The sequence below is a fragment of the Pogoniulus pusillus genome, chromosome 6 (genome assembly GCF_015220805.1).
Source record: "Pogoniulus pusillus isolate bPogPus1 chromosome 6, bPogPus1.pri, whole genome shotgun sequence".
NCBI lineage: Eukaryota > Metazoa > Chordata > Aves > Piciformes > Lybiidae > Pogoniulus > Pogoniulus pusillus.
Genome location: NC_087269.1, coordinates 17299497 through 17320709, shown reverse-complemented (window position 1 = coordinate 17320709; position 21213 = coordinate 17299497). Strand labels below are relative to the sequence as shown.

Here is a 21213-nt window from a genome sequence, read left to right as displayed (position 1 = left end):
ACTCTGCACACCTTGCAAAGTTTTTTTTACCCTAGTTCTAGGTCTGATTAAGTAATATCTGATACAAAAAAAATGCAGCAGAAATTAGAGCTGCAGATTTCAATCTACAATGCTTTTTGATGCTTTATGCCATATCAGAGGACCACACTGAATCTCACCATGAAACAAAACCATGGTGTTTTATTTCATTTATTTCAGTCTAAAATGACATCTATTTCTTGGACCTTCCAGCTGGGTAGCAGTACATTATAGCATAAACAGCATTTACAAGATCAAGGCATGTGGGGAGCAGTGTCTCCCAATATTTAATTAGAAAAGCAAAGGAAACATTACTCTACTGCACTAAACATATTTGCTTTAAAATTTGAACAAATCTGAATGTTTATTATATCCTGAAATTCAGTGAATGCAGTTAGGTCAAAATCAAGTACTTTTGAAAATCTTCTCCTAGTCAGGGCATTTAATCTTATGGTTTGCTCTATTAAGTGGGTAGATAGAGGTTTGGGGGGGTTATGTTTCACTTGCCCTATCTAAAAGGCAGTTACATATATAATATATTGGCCAGCCAACATGCTCACCCATCAACCAGTAAGTGTGCCACCAGCAGCAGAAGTTGTGTGGGCAATGAAAGGAGATGAGGAGTGGAAAAAAGAAGCTATATGGCTTCAGTGCAGCTCATTTCATCCTCTCCAATGATCTATATAAGGAGACCATGATGCCCATGAGAACAGAAGACTAAATCTGATGAGTTAGGAGAGTTCTTCCTGCCCTTGGTTTATGTTTTTTTTGGGTGCCTCCACCCACACCATTGTCCCATTAAAGCTGTGGCCAGGGCAACCCTGAGAACCACACTTGTGAACAGCAGCACCTTCAGCAAGTTAGAGGACTTCAAAGCTCAACCTCCACCATCTCTGCTGACAACATTAGAACTATGGGTTCCCCTGCTCCAGAGAAGTCAGAAAACTGAGAAAATCATGTTTGTGCTGCACATCACATAGGTTCTCGTTTGTGTTCTGATTCTTTCAGTCTTCTAGCTGCACATTTTCTTACTTGTCTTTGACAGTTACAGGGTCTTTGGACTATTGTTTTTCTTATGGAAGTTCAGACTGTCTATCATGCAACAGCAAGAATCAAGGCTGAAAATGATCTCTAAAACCTGGTGCAACAAACAGTGCAGTATGAAGGGCTGGCAAAACCTCTGGGTGAGTCTGTGCCTCTTTGCTCCCTTTCCACTGAGTAAATAGATGCCAGAGGGGATGACTGTCAGTGCACCAATCTCATATGCGAAAGCTGCTGAGACAGTGAGATCACAGAGACCTTTGCTTTGCTGCCATCATGCTGGAAAGACAGAAGTACTGAATCAAAGGCGTCAGGTCTCTCATGTGAATAAAGTGCTGATGCCACAATCTCAGAGGCCTCCGCTGACTGGCTTTGCTGAGCACAGAGGAGCTGCCTTCATGCCAGGTCAGCAAGCAAAAGGCACTGTTAGAGTGGTCTCAGAGGTTGATGCCACCTCTGTAGGTTCCCATGAGAAAGTTAACCTCTATACTAGCAGGAGTATTAACTTCCACTGACTATGCAGGTAATTTTGTCCTGCTAATGACCCGAATTAGCAACATGAGGTATGTTAGATAATTGATAGCTCCAACTGGGAAACCTCAGGCACAGGAGGCTACCTAGACTGGCCAAATACATACCACGCAAGTAGGTTAGGAGGGAAGCTCTTTTTGTCACTTCTCTATTCACAGAGGGTCCTTTTCCTGGCTGGAGAAGGACTGTAGAACTGCTCCCCACAGCCTCAACACCTTTCTCCTCCTATAACAGGCCTTGCAGGGAAGAAGGGTTCTTTGCCACCCCCCAATAATGCTGCCACTCCATTCAGCTAGGGCAGAGCCTCTGTGCCCCTGGGGACAGTGCAGAGGACGGAAGGGTGGGCCCAGAGAAGGAAGGAGTGGGTGGACTCTAAGTAGGCACAAATATGTATGACTCTCCTCCCATCTTCTAGTGGGTCTTACTGGGGAAATTGTTTCGTTTCTCTGTCTTCTGCTCTTCCGAAAGCAGTAGGAGAAACTGAAGCCTTGTTGCTGAAGTTGCTGTGCATCACAGCAAAGGATTGTCATACCATTGGGCTGGACACTGTCAACACAGACAGGACTGGCTAGGAACTGAGGCAAGTGGCAACTGAAGTTCTTCAAGAAGACTTCACCCTCAGATTTCAGACATGTTCATAGGATATGAACTGTCAGTGCTGGAACTATCTTTCCTTACGTTTTGGTGGGGCAAAAAATCATTTTGGCCTGTAAAATAAAAAGCCTTATCTTCAATCTCCCAAGCAGCTGATTTTCCACATACTTTCCCTACCAAAAGACAGTCATCAAAAGTAAACACTCATTTTACTCACGCAGATGCTGATGTTGGCTTCAATGGGATCAATAGAAAAAAAAAGAAGAAGGGAAAAAACCAAAATCCAAAACAGGTAGAATGAGTTATACTCTTTGCAAGTTAGTGGCCTGACTGTTCCTACACTTCTGGAGACATAGCAAATCTCAGGTTTGACTTGAAACTCTACAGATCATTTCATTTACATAATTGTAAAAATGTGCCAGACTTCCTAAATAGGTACAGATTTCTATTTCTAATAGAGTTACTGCACTCAAGAGGGAGTCTCTTTTGCAGCAAGCTTGCTAGTTACACAGCAGATCTACATCTAGCCACACGACAGCATAGGTGAGGGACCGAACACCGTATGTTAAGAGTAGCCCTGCCTGCTGGCATTACAATTGCTTTTTTATCACTATCTTAAAGTTTTTGATGAAACTAGTAAAGCTCTCATTCTGTAAGCAGAGCCTGATGAAGTGAAAAGCACCACAGGAGAAACAGAAATCCCCTGCTCCTTTTTAACTCCTCAGGCTGTCACAGCTACCCGAAGGCAGCCCTGTCAGTGGGTCAATGACACAGTACCACAGTACCCCCTTTCAAAACCAAGAATGTAGGAGGTTAATTGGAAAGTGATGGTAAGTAGTTTGCCACAATTATAACAAGACTTGATGTCATTTGGGCTTCACAAGAGGTGTGTAGAGTAGCATTTCTATGACTTGAGAATCTGCACTGTTCCGGGGGAATGATTTGAGCTATTTTTTCACATGGGCTTCCATCGTATCAGACAATGCAGGTGGCTTTCACGATCTCAAACACATCTATAGCTGGGCCTCAAATATATTGTCTCTTCACAATTACTATGGGAATAAATACAATAGAAGTCAGCAGGACTAATAACATTTGTAACACAGACCTTCTGAGGCCAGGGTACTTGGCATTAACATATCCATGTTGATTATAAGAACTGGGGTGCAAGATAACATTGTCCATTCCCACAGCCCTTTCATAGAATCATAGAATTAACCAGGTTGGAAGAGACCTCCCAAGATCATCCAGTCCAACCTATCCCCCAGCCCTAGCCAGTCAACTAGACCATGGCACTAAGTGCCTCATCCAGTCTTTTCTTGAACACCTCCAGGGACGGTGACTCCACCACCTCCCTGGGCAGCCCATTCCAATGCCAATCACTCTCTCTGGGAAGAACTTCCTCCCAGCATCCAGCCTAGACTTCCCCCGGCACAACTTGAGACTGTGTCCCCTTGTTCTGTTGCTGGTTGCCTGGGAGAAGAGGCCAACCTCCACCTGGCTACAATGTCCCTTCAGGTAGTTGTAGACAGCAACGAGGTCACCCCTGAGCCTCCTCTTCTCCAGGCTAAACAACCTCAGCTCCCTCAGCCTCTCCTCATAGGTTTTGTGTTCCAGGCCCCTCACCATCTTTGCCGCCCTTCTCTGGACACATTCCATCACCTCAACATCTCTCTTGAATTGAGGAGGCCAGAAATGGACACAGTCCTCAAGGTGTGGCCTGACTGGTGTTGAGTACAGGGACAGAATAACCTCCCTTGTCCTACTGGCCACACTGTTCCTGATACAGGCCAGGATGCCTGTTTCATCACTGTGTGTTGGTTTTATTTTTCTGGCTCTTACAAAAAAAAAAAAAAAAAAAACCCTAACCCCCACCCCCCCAAAAAAACCCCAACAAACCAATAACAACAAAACAAACACCTAAGCAACAATAGTAACATCCCTACAGAGAAGAAACTGAAAAGAAAGGAAGAAATGGAAGTTCAGCAATAATAGCTTCAGCTACCTTGACAGAAGGGCACAGTATTGAGAGAACTTTTGTACACTTGCTCAATTTAAGCTATTTTTGTACCATCAAAACCTGATTTATAGTCTGGAAATTATCTTCTGTAATTCATCCAAATGAGCTTTAAAGATCAACCTGTTAGAAAATTACCAAAACCAAAGGTTTTAAGGAAATGACAACTGACCCTTCTCTGTAGCAGCACAAGGCTACAAGAGGCAGCTGTAATGGCACAAATGGATGGTTTATCAGCTTTCTGCCAGGGACTGACAAAATCATGTCAAATGAGGCATTAAAGCCCTAGTTTTTTAAAACTGTGATAAATAACAGTTAATCTACTGACATAATATAGAGTGAGACAAATATTTAGTTTTGCATTAAATCTAAATCCAACATTAGAGCATTTCCTCTTGATTAAAAAGGATAAAATGTAGATGTTACTTTATGCTCCAGTTCCCAGGTCTAATTAACGCTCAACATTCAGAGCCATTTCTGACTTTACAAATGTATTAGCAAACACAGCAAGGAAAAGGGGGAGGCACAAGGGAAACAAGTGCAAAATCTATATGCTTAATTCATATTCCTCCATTTGCAGTGGCTAATATGTGATCGCAGAGACTATTTGCAGACACTTGCCCTGGCAGCGAACAGCTAACTCCCCTGATTGTTTGTCTAAACAGTCTTCTAGATCTGGAGACAGACGTTGTAAGAGAGCACAGAGATAATTTAATTTCAGTATCATCAGGAATTAAAAGCAGGACATTAACATATTCCCAGTAAATGTTGTCTAGGCAATATAAGCACTGAACAATATGATTATTAAAAGCCTCAGTATTTGCAAGTGATAATACAAAAAAGATTTGTCAGAAAGTTTATTATCTTGGGAATAAAATTTACATAGTTAGATAAAGATTCTTGCCAAGATAAAATAAAATACTTCAGTGTTTTTGTATCATATATTTCTGATCTTAATGGCCATGAGGAAATTCTGCTTTTAAATGTGTATATATTTATAGGCTAGTTAAACACCTACTCATATTGAGAAATAGGTGAGACCAATCTTCAGGAATCACAAAAATATCTTCATTCATTATGTATTATGTTCCCAGCACTATGTTTTAGCTGATTCTTGAAAGGCAGAAGTTTGAGAAAACTTAAATGCAAGCCAGTGCTGTATATGAGCTCATCTCAAGTGAGAATGAAAGATATAAAGTAAGTTATCACACACCATCCTCATTTTAGGAAATGTGTTGATTTATTGATAAGGAAAAGAAGATCTTTCTAAGCTGACATACTTAGCTAAGTCTGCCACATAAATCAGGATGAAATGCAAGCTGTGGGATTTTGTATATCTCATGCTACCGAAGAAATAGTTCTTCATACTCTGAAAATATCACTGACAACCAGCACAGAAGAAAAAAAATCCCAAACTAACTATAAACTTAAAGGAGAGATTTAAAACATGGATTTCAGAACTAAATGCTTACTATATTCAAGAAAATTGTGACCTGCTTCTTCTCCACAAGTCTGTTATGCAAAAGATTATTGTAAATGTATAAGCATGTATGTGTGTGCCTTTCAGGGTGCAAGTTAGAAGATAACTGGCATGAACTGCATGAACTCCCATGCCAAACACTTCAGAATTTGCCTACCAACAGCAGTGAGCCAGCCTTCTCCAGTGCACAGATCTGTAATAGAGGGGAGATTACACACAAGTGATGTTCTTACACTACTCACTCCTTCAGTGTATAGTTACTTTTATTCAGATTCCACAGTTTCTTATCTCAAAACCACAGAGATCTTAAGCAGAATGAAATTTCAGAATGGTTCTGCAAATACTCATCCCTGGACACTTTCCTAAGCTGGCTATTCTCAGAGCTTCTCTCTTCAGAACTTCCTAACTACAGTGCTCCATGCAGAGGAGAATTCCCAAGCTCTCACCACCACCAGGATGGCTCTTTTGGCCTGCTTACCAAGAAGGAAGTCAATCCACTGCTGATAGCAGCTATCACCAAGAAATGCCTTTGAATCAGTGTTTTAAGTTATTTAATTGTTCCTGTAAACAAATTGCAGCTGAATTTTCTACCATTCCAGAAACTGCAATGGTAAACCAAGTTTTACTGGCTGTAACTTTTTCAAAAAAGAGTTTGTGCTATTTGAATATAAGAAAGGTTTCAGTACCATTTTGATTAGACAGGTTGTTAACAATAATACTGGCGTAAAAGACTTGTCTGGCTTGACAGTACAAGTGTCTCAGAGCAAGCTCTACACAACTCCTACTCTTTCTGCCCTCTTCAACAATCAATACAGAACTGAGATATCCCCTCCCCACACTCTAAAAAGGCAAAATCCACTCTAAAAGAAAAAACAGAGAGGAATTTTATAAGAAAAGGACTCCTTGAAAAGTTTTGCAGTCTGAGAGACCAAAATTGATGCAATTATTTCAAAATGTGGTTCTTGGTTTTGGTTGTTTTTTGTTTGTTTGTTTTTTTTTGAGGGTTGGTTGGTATTTTTGGGGGTTTGGGTTGTCTTTTTTTTTTTTTTTTAGTGCCACTGTTTGTGTTTGTGTTACTGCAGAAAATACCCTCTGGCACCTACTATAACACTAAAGAAGACAGAAAGACTCCCTGTGAATGCCCTGGAATTTGGGGTTGACTTCATCACTTATATCAATGCCTTGTGCAGAGTCCAGTCACCAGTTTTTGTGACCTCAAAATGCAGCAACTAGCCACATTTGCCTTACACAGAGACTCTCAGAATCATAGAATTGTTTTGGTTGGGGAAGACTTCTAAAGTCACCAAGTCCAACCATCATCTGACATCACCATGGCCATTAAACCACATCCCAAAGTTCCATGTCCACATGTTCCTTACCTCCAGGGATGGTGACTCTGCAACCTATTCCAATGTCCTGACCACTCTCTCTGTAATGAAAATTTTCCTACCATCCAAATTAAACCTCTCCTGGCAGATACCTAAAAAACTAAGTAACAGACATACAGATAGTTTGGGGGCTACTGATATGGGAACTTAAGGTTATAACAGACAGATAGATAGATTTATCTCTCATTCTGGGGCTTGATTCATAACCTCTTGTTACATCTTTGCAAGAGTAAATAAAGTCATCTCAGACTCCTTATTTTCCAAGGAAACCAGCTGGTCTAAAACCAAAACAAGCAAAGAAGAGTACACAAGAAAGCAGAAGTCTTGTCACATAGGCTTTGGAAAGGGCTTTACATTTCACTGTAAAATCTTTGACTAATCACCTACCTTTTCTGAGACAGTCATCCCGTAAATGAAAATCTGTCATCTTGTAAGGATGCATTCATGTGATTGCTTGGAAGTATGTAGGAATCCTTGTGTCAGTACTGCTTGTATTGTGACATACAGAATCTGGAAGATGCCATGCAAAGTCCTTTACTAACAAGTTCCAAAGTAATGAGGTTAGGCACAGGACAAGACATCCTCGTTGCTCCAGTCTTCAGAACACCACTACTTTGTGCTGCCATGCTGGTGTCTATAACATCTTCAAAGTATGGGACTTTTTCCCTTTGCTGAGATGCCAAATGCTGTCTTAGTTCACATTTATCCTTTAAAATCATCTCTTTAAAACCTGCCAGGTGGTGGACAAATTCTTACATTCATATTTAAAACAGCTTTAATGTTACGAATGGTGATTTTCTTCTTTCATCCTCTACTCTATTGGTAGGGTTTAAGTATTTAGAATTCATTTAAACAAACACAAAACCACATTTCATATCCTTCCCTGACTTTACATACCTGGTGCAGGGTAGCCACTCAAGATCTCTCACATGGAGAAAGCTTATTCGGATGCTAAAAATAACACGTTTACACTTGCAAAGCACCATTAGCAAATGATTTTCCTAATGCTTTAGACAATATAGTAGCAAAGTGCAGCTGCTTCAGCCAGAATGGTATTTTAGTGATTTTTAAGAACTTAATGAGATCAGGTAATTGACTAGTGAAGCTAAAAATTTAACCTTCAATTAAACAATCAACAGCTCCGTACATCAACATAATCATCTTCGCCCCTCTACTTCTCTGTTATCAAATCAATATGTGGGTAGCAGTTGTCTAAGAAACCACTTCCTCTGTGCTCCTAAACCAGTGTTCAGAACCCATTTTAAAGCATTTATTCAATCAGTCTGGTGTAATTTGCAAATAATGGAAGGTATGTAGTAATGTAGATTCCGTAAGCAACTAAGGAAAAATAAGGCCTTAATTAATCTCCTATTTAATGGCATTATTTATCCTACATTTGTTCTGGTGCAATTGAAAGATAACTTAATTCTCTGCATTTAAAAATATCATCACTTGTGCTTCAGTTGGCAGTGCTTAGGTGTATTGATTATGTATATAGGAAATAAGACTGTACAGGTCATGTTGATGAATTGTGCAACTGATAGTTTAGGAGACAGTCATGAAGAAAAGAGTCACATCTTTGGAAAAAAAAATGCACAAGAACATAAAATAATGTTTTTAACAAGTCTTTCACCATGAGAGTGGTGAGAGCCTGGAATGTGTTGCCCAGGGTGGTGGTTGAGGCCCAGTCCCTGGAGATGTTTAAGACCAAACTGGATGGGGCTCTGGCCAGCCTGATCTAGGGTCGGGTGTCCCTGCCCATAGTAGGGGGGTTGGAACTAGATGGTCCTTGTGGTTCCTTCCAACCCTGACTGATTCTATGATTCTTTTCTAATGGCAATATTACAACACAGCAATCTCATTTTGAAGTGGTTGATAATGAACCAATATAAATTGCCCTCCCCAACCACAACCGCACATGTGAAGGATTTATTATTCAGGCATGGGGAACTTCTGCTACTTGGCAAAAGATTCTAAAATCAAGAAGTTGTATCCCACCATACAGTATATTCACAGAAGTTCTGGTGATATGTCAGCTGCAGGCATCTGCACCATAATTCTTCTCTAGCAAAAATGTTTGCTTCCATTTGCAGGTTGAGTAGAAAAATATTTCTACGCAAAAATATTGGGCAATGGTTAAAAGGGACAAAAAGCTGCTGTGCAATCTGGAGATGTTATCAGGTAAATCAGTGACTGCAGCATAACTTTTTTGTGATTAAGTCATAAATATATTCTAACATATATTCTGTTATTCAACACCTGCATTTCCTGTAAGTACACCCTGACCTCTCAGATACTCCACAAGCTTTAGAGGAGGAAGGTAGCTGGTGGAGCAAACCAGTTCCAAACATGAGCAGTATTCATTGTGAGAGGAGCACCAGCAGAAAATGAATGTCTTCTATTCAGCTACTGCAGCATCAGCATTGTTTTCTTGTACCAGTACAGGAAATTGTGAACAACGTGAAGACTACCTGCTGGTCTCAGATTTTCAAAAGCAATTAGTGATCTGATTGGGTTCAGTCCTCAGCTTCCCGAAAAGAGTTACCATAAAGGGACGTTATTTTGGGGAAGTGCTCTGCACCTCCTGCCTGCTCACAGAGACAAGATCCAGGTGTCTGAGCCTGCCAAGAGCAGCTGCCCCTGCTGCTGCCACTATTGCTGCTGTCCACTGAATAAAATAATGTTATTTCACTTGGGGTAAGGCACTCATCAAGGAGATAAGAGTGTACAGCCACAATACTGTGCCAAGATTGCCTGTGTCAGCCTCCAGGGACAAAGCCAAAGAAATGGGCTAGCTCAGAAGGCCAGACCCCAACAGAGTAACTCATTCACAGTTTCTGCACATATCTAACTGTGACAACACAGAGCCAAATTTAATCGAGTTTCTTCCTAGACAAGGAGCCCAGAACCAATTAACTACATTCTCTGAATTAGAAAAATTTTCTCCACTGTGACAACACAGCTCCAGATAAAATGATGCTTTTCTTTACACTGTTACCATCCTTTAGACTGCTTACACTAACTTGGGCTGTTTTCATTCAATGTAGCTTTGGAAAGAGCTCTCCTGGCACAATCAAAAGGGTCTGTTGATGTCTGGGAGGACAAGACCCTTGAGAGTAACCTCAGCCACTGGCCCAGTCTTTTGCAGAACTGGGTCTTTTTATACCCTAGCTTTGCAACAGGTCTGAGATGCTCTCTGACTGACTGTGTGCTAGACTAAGGTTTTGACTGGGTAAAAGGGTTTCTTCTTACATAGAAAAGGAAGTGGAAGAACTGATGTGTGTAAAGCAAAATTACTTCTTCCTCTTTTCTTTGTCCTGATAGCTGCAGTAAGTCATTGAGGTACAACTGCATGGTCATGGACAGTTCTGACTCATTTTAAAATGCCTGTATCCTCATGTGGGCATATCCTAGGACAAGTACTCTCAGTACAACTAGACTAGGATAAAAATAGTATTTTTGAAGATTAGCTAATTCAGCTTGATGAAGGCTTTTTGAAAATTTGCATATAGCTAAGACAAGTCAAATATTAAAGTTGTTAGGAAGCATTTGCTAAGTCATTCTAGAGATACAACTTGACATTCTAGAGATGAAACCTGCCTAGGCAAAAGCAGAATGCTTTTTTAAACTTACATGCCATGCTCATGGAAAGTCCCTCTGCAATAGCCAAGAAAAGTTATGGCACAGGAAATGATCTATAAGAAGTTTCTCCACACAGGTCTTCAAAGCAATGGCACAGATTGATATGTGGGGAACTGCATGAAGGCCTTGCTCAGACAACAAGAGAAAAAGATCAGTAGATTACATTCAGTCAGGCAGGTTTGTTTTGGTCTGGAATTGTTAGTTGGTTGGTTAGTTGGTTAGCTTTTTGGTTTTTTTCCAAACCCAAAACCTACTAAGAGTCTATTAAGATAATCTGCTCAGTTTTAGCAGGTCATAGTCTGGGCTCCTGGCTGACTGTAACTCAGCCTGCTGAAATAGTGTTAAAGCTATTGAGGTCTACATGTTTGTCAGGAGTGATTTTTAGTGTTTAAATGAGATTGATTGAATCAGATCTCCTGGAACTAGCACCTTCCCTAAGGCTCATGAGATGGCAGGTCATTAGCCATGACCATTCAATATTTTAACACAAATAATTTGCTAAATTGTATCAAAAAACTCACAAGTTCAATCTGTCCTTAGCATTAGTGTTCCTAGCTGACTGCAGGCACCCACTTAATGAAGTGTACTCAGACAAACCCACCAATCTAATCTACTCCTTTAAACAGGTACTTGAAAATGTCTAGCCTGCATGCATGCACACATTACCGTTGTAATGATTGACATCTTCTACAAAATCACCAGATAAATTCTTAGTCGTTAATGCATATCCATACACTTTTTGCTTCTGTCTAGCTGACGGGAGGGTGAACAACTTAAAGTAGGTATTTCTCAGAGTTGCACTAGCATCTTTGACATCTCAAATAACACCCTTAGGAAAATCAAGAAAATACATTTTATTTTAAAAAAGGGGGAAAGGTCATTACTGAAGAACAAGCATGAGCCTAGTCTTTCTGAGCATGGTTCTTTTTCATATGGGTGAAACAAACACCCAAACCCACAACAACGAACCTTCTATTAGTTCTATTTATTATTAAGGCTTAATGACATGGGTGGGTATCAGTCTGGTAGGAAAAATACCTCTATCTCAATTACTCCAATTACAAATTCTGTCTTTAAGATATGGGAGGTTATTTGACATTCAGGAGAAAATTCACAAGTCACCAAGTCAATTGAAAGAGTTGACCAAATAATAATTTGTTGCAATAGCTCCATGTGACCAGAATAACTGTCTGGACTCGCTTGCGATTCCCTGCTTTTAGCAGTTGTTTGCCAATAGCTCTCAAACAATGGAGTTGTGAAATGGAGCCACTTAAGTTATCATGATGAGGCTTTTTCACAATTGTGTCAAGTTTTTTTGGCTTGGCATGCACCACCTGAAATATTTTAGAAATACACATTGATTTCCTGTTTGAATAAGTAGGAAGACAGCAAACCTCCTATGCTCCTAAGTCCTGCAGCCAGCAAAGTCCACAATTCAGAATAACACAGACACTTCACAGTAGGTAAAGACTCTTTGGTAAGCAGTTGTTGACACCTACAGACCTAGACGAAATCTTTCTGTCCTTGCTAAATCCAAACCATTATTAAACGTTGATGGGAAGTTGATCTGAATGAGATCAGCATGCTCTGATCTGTTGTTAAGGCTCATTTCAGGTTTTCAGCACTGCCAATCTTGAAATTTTCTCCTGTGCTAAAATAATGTCTTTAAAACCTAACTTTTCCTTTACATGTATACATAGCTAGAAGTTCTGCATGTACAGATTTTTTTTTTTTTTTGGGGGGGGGGAAGGGGAGTTTGGTTGGGTTTGTAAGTTTGGTTGGGTTTGTAAGTTTGGTTGGTTGGTTTTAGTGCTCAGAGAAGACATGTCACATTAGATTTCTCCGGGGCCTAATACAATTTATTGTTGTCCATTAAAATCTCCATTTATCCGAGAGGAAGGTCCTTTCTAGGGAAAGTGAATAATTAGGAGTTGTAAGTTATTATTTCCTATTATTGGGCAACGAAAAACGTTCTGGCTATTTCAGGATTAAAGTGTCCAGGACTTCAAAAGTCGTTCAACCGCTCTTCTCTCCGCTGCCTGCACACCGCAGGAGCCCTCTGAGCTCCCCCCGACCATGCCGCGGAGGTGAGCTCGCCGTGCCAAGGGGGGTCCTTCCCGCTCCCACGGGTGACACTGGCCGCCGCATTTGGGGCAGTCTCGGTCACCCTAGCAGCTCTTCCCGGCCTGGATCAGCCCGCGCATCCGGCGGGGCGGGCAGCCGTGCCCGCTGCGAGTCTCGGCGGTCCCTGGAGCCGCGCTGTGTACGGAGTCAAAGTACATAAGCGGCTGGGTCGATACCCTATTAGGCCAGAAACAGTTCTGTATATCAAAGGCCGACGAACCTAATGACTAAAAATATAAGTACCTGACCCGGAGGATTAATCACACACTGTCAAGCTGAAATTGGTGCAATTCTTCCAATCATTAACGTTTTGCTTACAAAAATGTGCTTTTCTGTTTGTTTTTCTGCTAAATGATAACCATTTTCAAGTTGGATCAGCTGATAAAAAAGTGGAAAACAAGACGGGAGCTGTACTGGAAGGGTATACGTGCTAGTTCGGCATGAAATAGTCAACAGGCAAACAAACAGGGAAAACCAGAGTGGCACGGAAGGGGCTCGAAAGTTTTATGGAACGGTGTCAAGTGCTTTGGCTGGTTTTCTCCTGCCGAGGAGAGGCGACGGCCTGGGTAGAGCCCCGCCACAGGGATCCCCACACAGGTCTCCCTCGCTGTGGAAACGGGCTTTGGGTGCTCGGGCCGGCTGCCGCAGGGGTGCTCTAACGGGCAGTTCAGCCTGCGCCCACCGGTGGGTTTTGCCAAGGTGCCGTGAAGCGATGACCCACGTCCTCCACGAGCGGGTGGGTGTGTGAGAAAGGGTATTTCCGCAGCCGAGACTGGGTGACAACGCTGATGTCACCTGTCTCGACGCTCTGAAAATCCACATCCCCGGTGTCTGCAAACTGCATCGGCGCTTCCCAGCTGCAGGGAGCCGCCAACTCCTCTGCCATCGCTGAGAAGCGCCGGGGTTTAACAAATTCGGCTTTCCGGAGCCACGTTACACCGGTCGGGATACAAACCCAGAGCCCCAACCCCATCATGAATGGAGCCGTGTCAGTCTTTAAGCGCGGCGGTCTCCCAGCTCGCCCCTCGTGGAAATCAGTTTTGCTGGAGTTCACCCAAGGCGCCGCACCACTGGGCCACCTCCTGCGCTCGCCCGCCCCGGCGGGTCTCGCGTCTCCCACGCGTGTTCCCGTCACCGCTCGAAAGCACAGTCCTATGACAAAGCCACTTCGAAGAAGGACAGTCAGATTCGTCCTCTCTGATCTCGTTCGAGACAGACAGACAAGAGAAAGGAAAACGAAAGGGAAAAGACAAGAACGCCCTTGCGCGAGGAGCTCCTCTCCTGTCACCTCTCCTCGGCCCCCTTGGCTCGGCCCCACAGACTAACTGCGGGCTGTTCCCGCCCTCGCCAGGACCTGGTCTGAGGTCTGCGACAGAAACTCTCGGGAGGGAGAATATTTTTTCTTCCTCTGTGGAGGCCGTCGCAGGCTTTCTCTTCTCGACGAAGGCATCATCACCTTGCGCGCACCGGGTCTTGCAGGGCCGGTGAAACGTCCAGAGGCTTTGTGCTTGTTCCACCGTGGACAGGCACAGGTGGCGACGGAATCGTACTTTCTGCTTTATGTTTTCGGCCCCTATTTCGTTTTAAAAGAGTAAACCAAAGCTAAAGCTACTCAATTACTCAGAAACTCAGCTGCTGTTTCTCGAAGCATTAATCAGCTGAGACGTGACGAACCAGTTGCCCTAAATGCTGCCCGCCACGCACACCTTCGACAGGCAAAATAGGCATTGTTTGCTCCCTACTTTTTTTTCGTGGCACTAAAAAGTCTCTGTGGCACCCGCCCTCTTCCTAATTCTCTATGTGATGGCTGAGACGCCTGGGGGTGCCCGAAGACGTCGGACGTCGCCCACCCGCGGGATGTCTGAGGGCATTTCTCCGCATCCCCCGGGCCGTGCCTTTTCCCCGCGCCCTCGGGACGGCATAATTTCGGAGAAAGGACAATGAAAAACCACTGTTGACTTAGGCGGGTCAGCGGCTGCCCCCGGCTGGGGTCGATGTCCGGCCCCGAGCAGGCACTGCCGGCTCTGCTCCTCCTCCAAGCCCGCTCCCCTCCGGGTCCCCCAGGGTCCGCACGACTCGGAGATAAACACCTACGCATCTAGCTGGGACTTGCAGATCAGGCTTTCCTCTCTTTCCCGAGCAGGCAACGGTACCGGCAAACCCAAAATCTGAGGCAGAGGGCTGAAAAATAGAAAAATTAATTAAAAAAAAAATAGTGAGCCCACACAAGATGCCTGCAACATGAAGGCGAGCAGAGGGGGGCAGGGTGGCCGGCAAGTAGCACAGTACTGCAGGAAAAAGCCCTGTTTCAACACGAGTGGAGCATTGTTGGCGGCAAGGAGGTTTGGGTTTCTTCTGGCAGTAACTGGACTGTAAGCACAGCAGAGGGTGTAGAGTTTAGTTTTATTTCACAGACAAGTCCATCAAAAATTAAATACCAGGTTTTGCCTTTTTTTTTTTTTTTTTGTCTTAACATTGAACAACTATGTACAAAGTATGAACAATGCGAGGTATAAAACCATGACTTTTAAAGAAAACTAATATGTACAGAAGCATATAAGTGTACAATGGGCATTATCTTCCCATGGCTGTGTGCCTCCCTTATCCACCACAACTGATGCTAGTTTTTCTCCTACAGCAGAGCTCTATCATGCTCCACATTTTCTTCTTCAATATAAAATCTGTAAAAAACAGTACTAGAGGTTTTCAAGGAGAAAAACACACCTTTTTTTTTTTCCCTGCAAATGGAACAATCCAGATTATGGGACAAAGTGCTACAAAATCTAAGAAGGCACATTTCATTTAACACGAAAAGGAAAATGAATCTGTCCAAAGACTCTACCTGATGATTGGAGGGATACATTGGTGGAAAGCACCACAGCAGGTAAAACAGTGTGAGCATAAGGCACTTGACAGGATGGTCAAATCCATCCTTGTTTCACAGAACATGCTTCTCCGCTTGCTAAGGACATTTCAATTAACTATATTTTTTCATACATACAAAGGGTTTAGTCCTGCAATCCATATTCACTTCCATACTAGCTAGAGAGGAGTTTTGCCTGATCATCAACAGCAGCTCATTCAGACCCCCTGTGAGCAAGAACAGGGTATAGTATTATATTTCAGTTAGAACATCAGTTAATGTACAAATATATCTTACAAGTAATTAAATACAAACCATGTTCCTTTAATCAAATTAGAGATCTGCCCAAAAATGACACTTTGTGGAAAATATATATTTTTTTCTCTCTTTATTATAAACCAAGTCTGTTTTGTGTTATTTTCTTTCAGTGAAATGATAAAAGTTTTCTCCTGTAGCATAATGTTCTTCCAAATGAGCCCCTGGTGAAGTGCAAGATGAGTCAGTGTCCACATTCTGCATGGGGCCGTTAGTGGGTAGGGTTGTAATAGCCTTTATCGCCTTCAATGTCCACTTCTTGATCAGAGTCCTCAGAGACGTCTGAATCCAGATCCTCCTGTGAGGCTGGTGAGGGGGTGTACTGCGAACCATCCAGGGAGACCTCTTTATCCTTCTGCTCAGGGGTCGGGCAGCTCTCCGGTCTTTGGTCACTGTGACTGTCAGCACCTTCCACTTCTTCTTTTTTGGTGGCCTGGGGATTCTCCTGCAACGAAAGAAGCTTGCTTTACACAGAAATAAGGGACTATGGAGCCAGAAGGCCTGAGATTTCCTCAGCTGTACTGTGAGGGAAAAACCACTTTGGATTTCTTGCAGAGAAAGGCACTTGTCCTGCTATCCTCCCTCCCCCGCCCCTCCGCTCCGACCCTGACCCCGGCATCCTATCAAGAGTGGGACAAGGCCAGGGAAGAGCTCAGCTGCATGCTCCTAGGAGCTCAGCTCTGGTCCCACTCCCCAGCAGCCACAGGGGCTGCTGCCATGAATAAGGCTCCTTGGCGATGGTTATCACAGCCACTTCAAAAGAGTCAGGAGCTACTGGAGCCCAGGAACCTCTGAACTTTTGTCTTTACCAAAGCAAATGTTTATTATGAGTCTACAAACACCGACACACAGCTTCCTCCTGGCCCGATCTTTCCTTAATTACACTCAACAGCAAAAGAAGGGAAGCCAAATCCATCAATGGAGGAAAAAAAAAAAAGTTAAAAATTACTAATTAAGACAAGCTTTTACATTAAAATCCTCACCATTAAAAACAAACCAAACTAAACCAAACCAAACCAAACCAAAATTCATTCATTTCTGAAGTCAGGAGTAGCCCTGCACCAGCAGACATCTGGGGAGCCCAGTCCCTTGCAGGGGTATGAAATTATACCCTTATAAGAAAGCAGGCAGAGACACGTACATACGGTATAACTATGTGGGCTCAGAGAAATGGATGCAACTAAATGAAAAGGAGGAAATTACTTAAAATGGCTGAGATCCCAAGCAGTGTCTCTAGACACTGTAGCATGGGTCAAGCCCTGCCAAGGAGGCACAGTCAGGAACGTAGCCTGCCTCTTGCCAGTGTGAAGGGGTTTCATTAAAAAAATCAGCTGAACTGTGGGTTAAACCAGGGGGTAGAGGTGGGCGGAAGGACACAAAATAAATACATCTGGAGTGTGCACTGTGATTCTTTTTCCTATTATTCTTATATTAAAGTCTGGTTTATGAGTAAAACTCTTCCTTCCATGTCACACTTAGTAAAATTAGACTTGAGCCACAATGCAGGGATTTTTCACAAATTTTTGAGCCACGAGGCTTCCATCTGGCCGAGCCAGACTGGATCGGGCCCATCTGGGCAGTGAAAAAAAAAATCTGCTTAAGCACAATTTTTAAGGGAAGTAAAACTGCTCTCAGTCTCATACACCTTAACATCCCTAAACAAAAAGTAAAAGCTACTCAATTTCCCATGCAGCTCCTCAAAACAAACAAGGCATTTGTACCTGTCTCTCCCAAAGTCTGCAGACTTGTGTTTATTAAGATGGAGCACTTTAGAAGACCAGTAAATACTCTTCTCCAAAACAACTGCCTAAGTAATTTACTGACAATTACTTATCTTTTCCATGCTAATTGGCTAAACAACATATGGGTTTACAAAACAATTAGCGTGGAGTTTTAATAGGTAGTGTGTGAAAGCTGGGCATAATTGATATAGGAACTACATTAGGAGCTTTTAACATTAGTGCTGCCTGAGTGAACCCTCATGGATTTCAGCATGGCTATTTGTCTTTTTAATCAAGGTGAAGAGGTTAAACAGCCTTTCAGATGACTTTTGCATACAACCTGGAATAGGTGAGCAAGGCACAAGATAAGACAATTAAAATACTTATTTCTATAGAAACAGAAACATCCCCGTACCTGTTTTAGACGCCTCCATTTGGCTCTGCGATTCTGAAACCATGTTTTGACCTGAGCAACGACAACGAGAAGGCACAGGGTAGTCTCAGAGCCGGTAAGCACCAGAAGCCTTACCCGGGCCACAAAGAGAAAACAAGTGTCAGCCCCGCCTAGGCCCCCCGCCCCAGTCCGGGTTCCCGGGAGTGGTGCACCGACGCAGCTGGACGGAGCAGGGCTGCCATCGTTGGCCCCGGGGGCGGCCCGAGGATAGGATGTGGTTTCCTGGGATGAGGGCTCGACCTCACCTGCCTCTCACTGAGCTGCAGCATCTTGGCCAGGCGCTTTCTCTCTGGTGGGGAGAGGTATTTCTGTGTCTCGAACTTCTTCTCGAGTTCGATGGTCTGGTCGTTGGAGAAGCGGACCTGTCCCCCTTTCCTCTTGTGCAGTGGCCGCTGGATGAAGGGACTCCACAGCAGCGGCTTCCCTTCAAAGAAAGGCACAGCGCCGAGGGTCACAGGCCGGCCGCAGACACAGGTGCCTGGGGAGCCCCGGCCCCCACCCGATTCCAGGCCTAGAGGCACACAGGGTCCAGGATCCGTTAATTTCCTTCTCTTGGTTTTATTTCCCCCAGTTCTAGTATGATCTCTTGCCTGCTCTGATTTTTCATCTCCGCAAGAGACCAGTTAAAGCCACTCTACAGGCTTTGGCAACATTTCCGTCAATGTGTTTCCTGTTGGTCTATCTCGCAAAGAAAGAAAAAAAGCGAAAAAAAAAAAAAAAAAAGGCAAGACCTTTGCTTCCTTCTGCTCTTTCAGTGAGATGCCTCAAGAACCTATATCCCTTTCTCTGCACTCTATGCACCACTGCCCACTGCCCGGGTCCCCGCGGAGTCATTGCGGGGCTGGGCGAGAGGGACGCTGCAATACGAGGGTACGGGGTCCCCACCCGCTTACGGCAAGAAGCGCCCCGAGCCCCCCATCCCCACTGGGACCGAGAGAACGCGCCCAGCCCCGTGCCGGGGACAGCGGTGCGGGGCGAGGCGGTGCAGGCAGCGACAATCCCTCTGCAGAGCAGCAGCTGCGTCCTGGGGCCAGAGGCTCTGGCCAGTGCCACTGAGTCACTCTGTTTGTCTTTCTGTCTTGCTGCCTGCACCCTTTGAAATTTGCTTCATTGTTTTTCAAGATTTTGCTTGCGTCAGGCTTTAGTAATTCTGGTGCAAAACAGACTCAAAAAATAGGAAGCAACTGGTTATTTTAGCTGTCATAAAGTCACATCCCACACAGAGGAAATGAACAATATCAGAAAAACGGATCCCGGCTATCAGAAGTCGAGTGTTTCCTGAATTTGTCTGTATTGAGGATGTCGATAAAGTAATCAGCAATGTGCACGACTCCCGGGGAAGAGCCTGCTTCAGGCGGCCAGGAAAACACTTAACAGCTTCTGAAACCAGATTTACTCCTATCGAGAGCTCAAGGTTTCCTGTATGAACGGAAAGGGTCAGCCTCTTTCACTGCATGAATGTGGTGAGTCAGGTCCAGTTTTGCAATCGCTAAGAACAAGTGGTGCAGCCTGGGCGCGGGGCTCAGCCCCCACAGCGGGGACGCTTCCCCAGCCTCGGGCGCGAAGGGACCGCCAGGGCCCCGCTCCAACCCACCCGCTTTCGGCTCGACCTGACCTACCGGGGAGCCGCGGGGGCCCCGAGAGCGGAGCCGGCCTCCCGTCTGTTTTTTCAAGTCATCCGCAGGAAAGGGTTGAGATCTGCCATGCGATCTCCCAGTACAATTAAAACTCCCCACCAAAACCACACGCGACACTACTAAGGACGCTCTCAGAGTCACTTGGTTTAAGGAAAACAAATCTGAGTCACCGCGGCCGCGCACTGCAGTCTTGTTGCCAGCCCCGGAGCACGACGCGTCTTTAATTTACTGTAAATCAGACGGGGGCTGGAGTGAGACAAGGGGAGAGCAGAAAGGCGGCGGGACAGGCGGCAGAGAGGAGCAAATTTCAGACACTTCCCATTTCCCTCCCTTCCCAATCTCCGACGGAGGGACGGCAACGAGATGGGAGCGGCGCTAAGTCAGCCGGGGAGGGCAGGGTGGGACATGGCTTACCCAGGGGGTCCTGTCGGATCAGAGCGTGTGCGTAGTCGCCGACGGCGCGGGGGAAGGAGTAGAGGGACCCAGCGTAGGCGCCAGTGCCGTAGGTGGCAGCGAGATGGTGGGAGAAGGCCGGGTGGATGGGGGTCGGCTCGTAGATGGGGGTCCGGTACGGGGACACTAGGCTGGTGAAGGAGGAGTTGGGAGACGGCAGCGTCGGCGGCGGCGGGGCGGGTAAGGAGTGAGGGGCTGGGGCGGTGGCGGGACCGCGGCCCAGGATGTCCTCGATGTAGAAGGGCGTGGGGTGCGCGGGCTGAAGCAGCGGTGTGGGCGCGTACAGTGGGACGCCGACGCCCAGGGCCGCCGGCGCCGCGCCTGGCGGCTGGTACTGCATGGCACGGCCAGCGCCCGCGCACCCCCGGCGGTCCCGGCCGCCCCTGCGGAAAGCCGGCCCCGACCGCGGCGGCTGAGTACTGGCACCGCCGCCGAGGGTTTCTCTGGGCTCGGGTTACCCTTCGATAGGTTTCTATTGGCGCGGGGCGGAGCCCGCGTGGTCTCTGTCCCCTTCCTGCCACGGCTCGGTCTAGCCAATGAGCCCAGCCAGGGAAGGGGAAAACCACCCCCCGCCGGCGATCACTCCCCCCGCCTCCCCGAGCAAACTCCCCGTGGCGCCAATCAACCACTGCCGCTGCCTCGGGGAGTCCAGGCAGCGGTGAGCGATCCGCTGGCCCCGACGGCACCGCCCAGGGTTGAGCACAGCGACAACGCGCGGGAGGTCCGAGGGTACGGGAAGAGGGTCTGACGGCACCGGGCAGGACGCCTGGTACTGCCCTCACCGCCTCCTTCGCCTCTAACCGCGCACTGCACAGCGTCACCTGGATTTCTTAGCTTCCCCACGAGGGAGAGCGCTGACCAGGCGCGGACTGAGGAAGAAGGCGGAGAAGAGGGTGCGCGGCCTTCCCTCTCGTAGCTCGCCGTGCTCTGCAGGC

At 45.4% G+C, this 21213-nt stretch overlaps 1 protein-coding gene across 1 annotated transcript; it reads right to left on the bottom strand.

Annotated features, from left to right (window-relative positions):
• Window positions 1-15219: 15219 nt before the first annotated feature.
• HHEX (hematopoietically expressed homeobox) lies at window positions 15220-20689 on the bottom strand. Its single transcript, XM_064145616.1, has 4 exons — window positions 20240-20689; window positions 18434-18612; window positions 18150-18200; window positions 15220-16458 (listed from the first exon to the last, which is right to left on the bottom strand). The coding sequence occupies exons 1-4, from the start codon at window positions 20616-20618 to the stop codon at window positions 16225-16227; spliced, it is 843 nt and encodes a 280-aa protein (XP_064001686.1). The 5' UTR covers window positions 20619-20689; the 3' UTR covers window positions 15220-16224.
• Window positions 20690-21213: the final 524 nt, after the last annotated feature.

Excerpts from the sequence above, each read along its gene's own strand:
- HHEX (XM_064145616.1), bottom strand. The coding sequence starts at position 20,618 with ATGCAGTACCAGCCGCCAGGCGCGGCGCCGGCGGCCCTGGGCGTCGGC. Across the intron at positions 18,613-20,239 it reads GATCCGACAGGACCCCCTGG|GGAAGCCGCTGCTGTGGAGT; the intron begins GTAAGCCATGTC and ends CTTTCTTTGAAG. Across the intron at positions 16,459-18,149 it reads AATGGAGGCGTCTAAAACAG|GAGAATCCCCAGGCCACCAA; the intron begins GTACGGGGATGT and ends CTTTCGTTGCAG.